Source organism: Schistocerca piceifrons, chromosome 1, assembly GCF_021461385.2.
Source record: "Schistocerca piceifrons isolate TAMUIC-IGC-003096 chromosome 1, iqSchPice1.1, whole genome shotgun sequence".
Taxonomy (NCBI): domain Eukaryota; kingdom Metazoa; phylum Arthropoda; class Insecta; order Orthoptera; family Acrididae; genus Schistocerca; species Schistocerca piceifrons.
This window is the reverse complement of record NC_060138.1, coordinates 4,165,725-4,168,345: the sequence shown is the minus strand read 5'-3', so window position 1 is coordinate 4,168,345 and position 2,621 is coordinate 4,165,725. Positions and strand designations below refer to the sequence as shown.

The 2,621-nt window shown below is 39.5% G+C and overlaps 1 protein-coding gene across 1 annotated transcript; it reads left to right on the top strand.

Annotated features, from left to right (window-relative positions):
- Positions 1 to 348: 348 nt before the first annotated feature.
- Positions 349 to 2,182, top strand: LOC124795035 (piggyBac transposable element-derived protein 4-like). The gene is made up of 2 exons (XM_047258817.1): positions 349 to 463; positions 567 to 2,182. Exons 1-2 carry the CDS (start codon positions 349 to 351, stop codon positions 2,180 to 2,182), a joined length of 1,731 nt encoding a protein of 576 aa, XP_047114773.1.
- Positions 2,183 to 2,621: the final 439 nt, after the last annotated feature.

Here is a 2,621-nt window from a genome sequence, read left to right as displayed (position 1 = left end):
AAACACAGAAATTGCATCGGAATGAAATACAAAAGGCACAATGCCGACTTAAGTACAAGAAAACTGATTCTTCTTACGGTCTATGTTGTTAACACTCTAAGCGCCAAGCCCGTAAAATTTACGGGCCTGGGATCGCGCGAAAATCACCAAGCCCGTAAAATTTACGGGCCGCTACATTTAATTTCATTCAAAACACTGCAACGTTATTTCTACGGGTTTGGCCAGCGCTATACGTTTTTCAGATGTTTATTAACAAAATGCGTCCATAGATGTCACGGCAGCGCTGTAATTCATGTTAAAACTTATCTTTGCGTTCTCAGTCTGTATATCATTCAGTTGTTTGTCATCATGTTTCGGCGCGGTTTATCAGACGCAGAAATTGCGGATTTGATCAATCATAGCGACACTCTGGATAATGTAGAGAGTGATTCAGACGATTCTGAATGCAATGGTGTGTTTGAAGGTACGTATTTCCGAATTTTCCACGTAATTGTGCAGTACGCACATATCTGTTGAACATGTGTAAACGATGTATGTAGTTACACATAATGTGATATTCTTTTTAGAAGACGAGATTGATGACAGTTTGTCTTCAGATGAAGACGAGAATGATGTTGAAGGTGTTGCTTCAAATCCAGCAGCTGTGCCGTATCCGAAAGACAGTGAGTGGACTGCAGTTGACACCTACCGACCTCTGCCTGTCAACACGACACCCAGGCAGATACTAGTGGATATTGATGAGTCGAGTTCTGTACTGGATTGCAGTAAAGTGTTCCTTACTGACAGTGACGTAAATGAACTCAAGAGACAGACAAATTTGTATGCATCACAGACAATACAGAAGAAAAGAAGAGGAAATAATCTGAAGCCCCATTCAGTTTTGAGTTCGTGGAAGCCAGTGACTATAAGTGAGATGAGGCGTTTCTTGGGTATTATTTTCCACATGTGTGTTTCGAAAAAGCCCAAAATTGCGGACCATTGGAGCACTAATCCTGTTCTTAGTTGTAACTTTTGTCCCCATGTCATGAGCCGTTTGCGTTTCACTCAGATACTGTCATGCTTACATCTTGTTGACAATTCAAATCAGAAAAAACCAGGCGAAGATGGATTTCATCCACTTTACAAAGTTTTGCCATATTATAATAATTTGAAGGAGCGATGTATCCAGGCATATCGTCCCTCAGAAAAAGTGACAATTGATGAAGGAATTTGCCCATTTCGAGGTCGTGTGAGTTTCCGTGTTTACATGCAAAATAAGCCTCATAAGTATGGACTGAAAGTATATGCTGTTGCTGAAGCCAGTAGTGGCTATGTTGTAAATTTTGAAGTTTATGCTGGTAAGCATATTGTTGACAATTCTTCGTCTGCGGTTATTTTGCGATTGTTGTCTGACAGCAGCTTGCTGAACAAAGGCCACACTGTGTATTTAGATCGATTTTATTCCAGTCCAGAGCTATTTCAGCAACTGGCAGAGAAAGGCACTGGAGCTGTTGGTACTGTGAACAAATCCAGGAAAGGATTGCCTAAAGATTTAGTATCTGCTAAGCTGAAAAAGGGCGAAATGTCTTTTCGGCGTAAAGATAATGTATTGGCAATGAAGTGGAAAGATAAGAGAGATGTGTATACATTGTCTACAAGGCATCAAGCAACATTTGGTACGCATACTAAGAGAAATGGGTCTGTAGTATTGAAACCACTTCAGGTACTTGATTACAACCTCAATAAAATTGGAGTGGATATTGGAGACCAACGCCTGCAGTACAATCCGTTCCAGCACAGAACTGTGAAATGGTGGCGAAAATTATATTTCCATTTGCTGCTTATGGGAGTATCAAATGCATTTTGGCTGTACAATGCAGTGCACAGGAAGAAAATTACAATAACAGACTTTATAACAGTGCTTGCAGTTCAGCTTGTTGAAGACGACACACTTGAATTCATTCCAAGAAATGAAGGAACTGTAGGTCGGCTAACAAAGAGACATTTTTTGCAGCACATACCTGCAACTACTAAGAAGTATGCTGCTCGTGTGTGTCACGTGTGCAGTTCCAGGAGCAAGAAACAGAGTGGCAAGGCTTCTCGCAAAGAGACACGATACGAATGTGAACAGTGTGGCGTTGCACTCTGCCTGGAACCTTGCTTTAAAATTTTCCACACTAAAAAACAATATGATTCTGTGTGAAATTTATATGTAATACTGTATACTATCAGAAACATGTAATGTAGTGCCACAATTTTGGTTAAAAATAAATCACAATTGTATTCCCTTATTCGTATGACTTTTTCTAAATTCTTAAAACATCTAAGTGATTTCTATAACTGTACCTTAAAGCTGTGCATTGTAAAGTAGTTTCTTTCACTCAGAATTAAAGTAGAAATGTGCAGCTTCAAGATGGTACCAAATTTGCCACAATCCAAACAGTAGATTTGATGCAGTAATTTTTTTAATATTGGTAAAATTGCCCGGTTTCTAGGGACGGGTGCATAAAATAGGCCTGGTACAGAGAGTGTTAACCATTCCTGTGACACTAGTTATAGATTCCGATGCTTCACTTCATGTTTACTGTATCCCTTGGACCTTCTTATTGATGACGAAACACAGATATAGCATCGGAATTAAA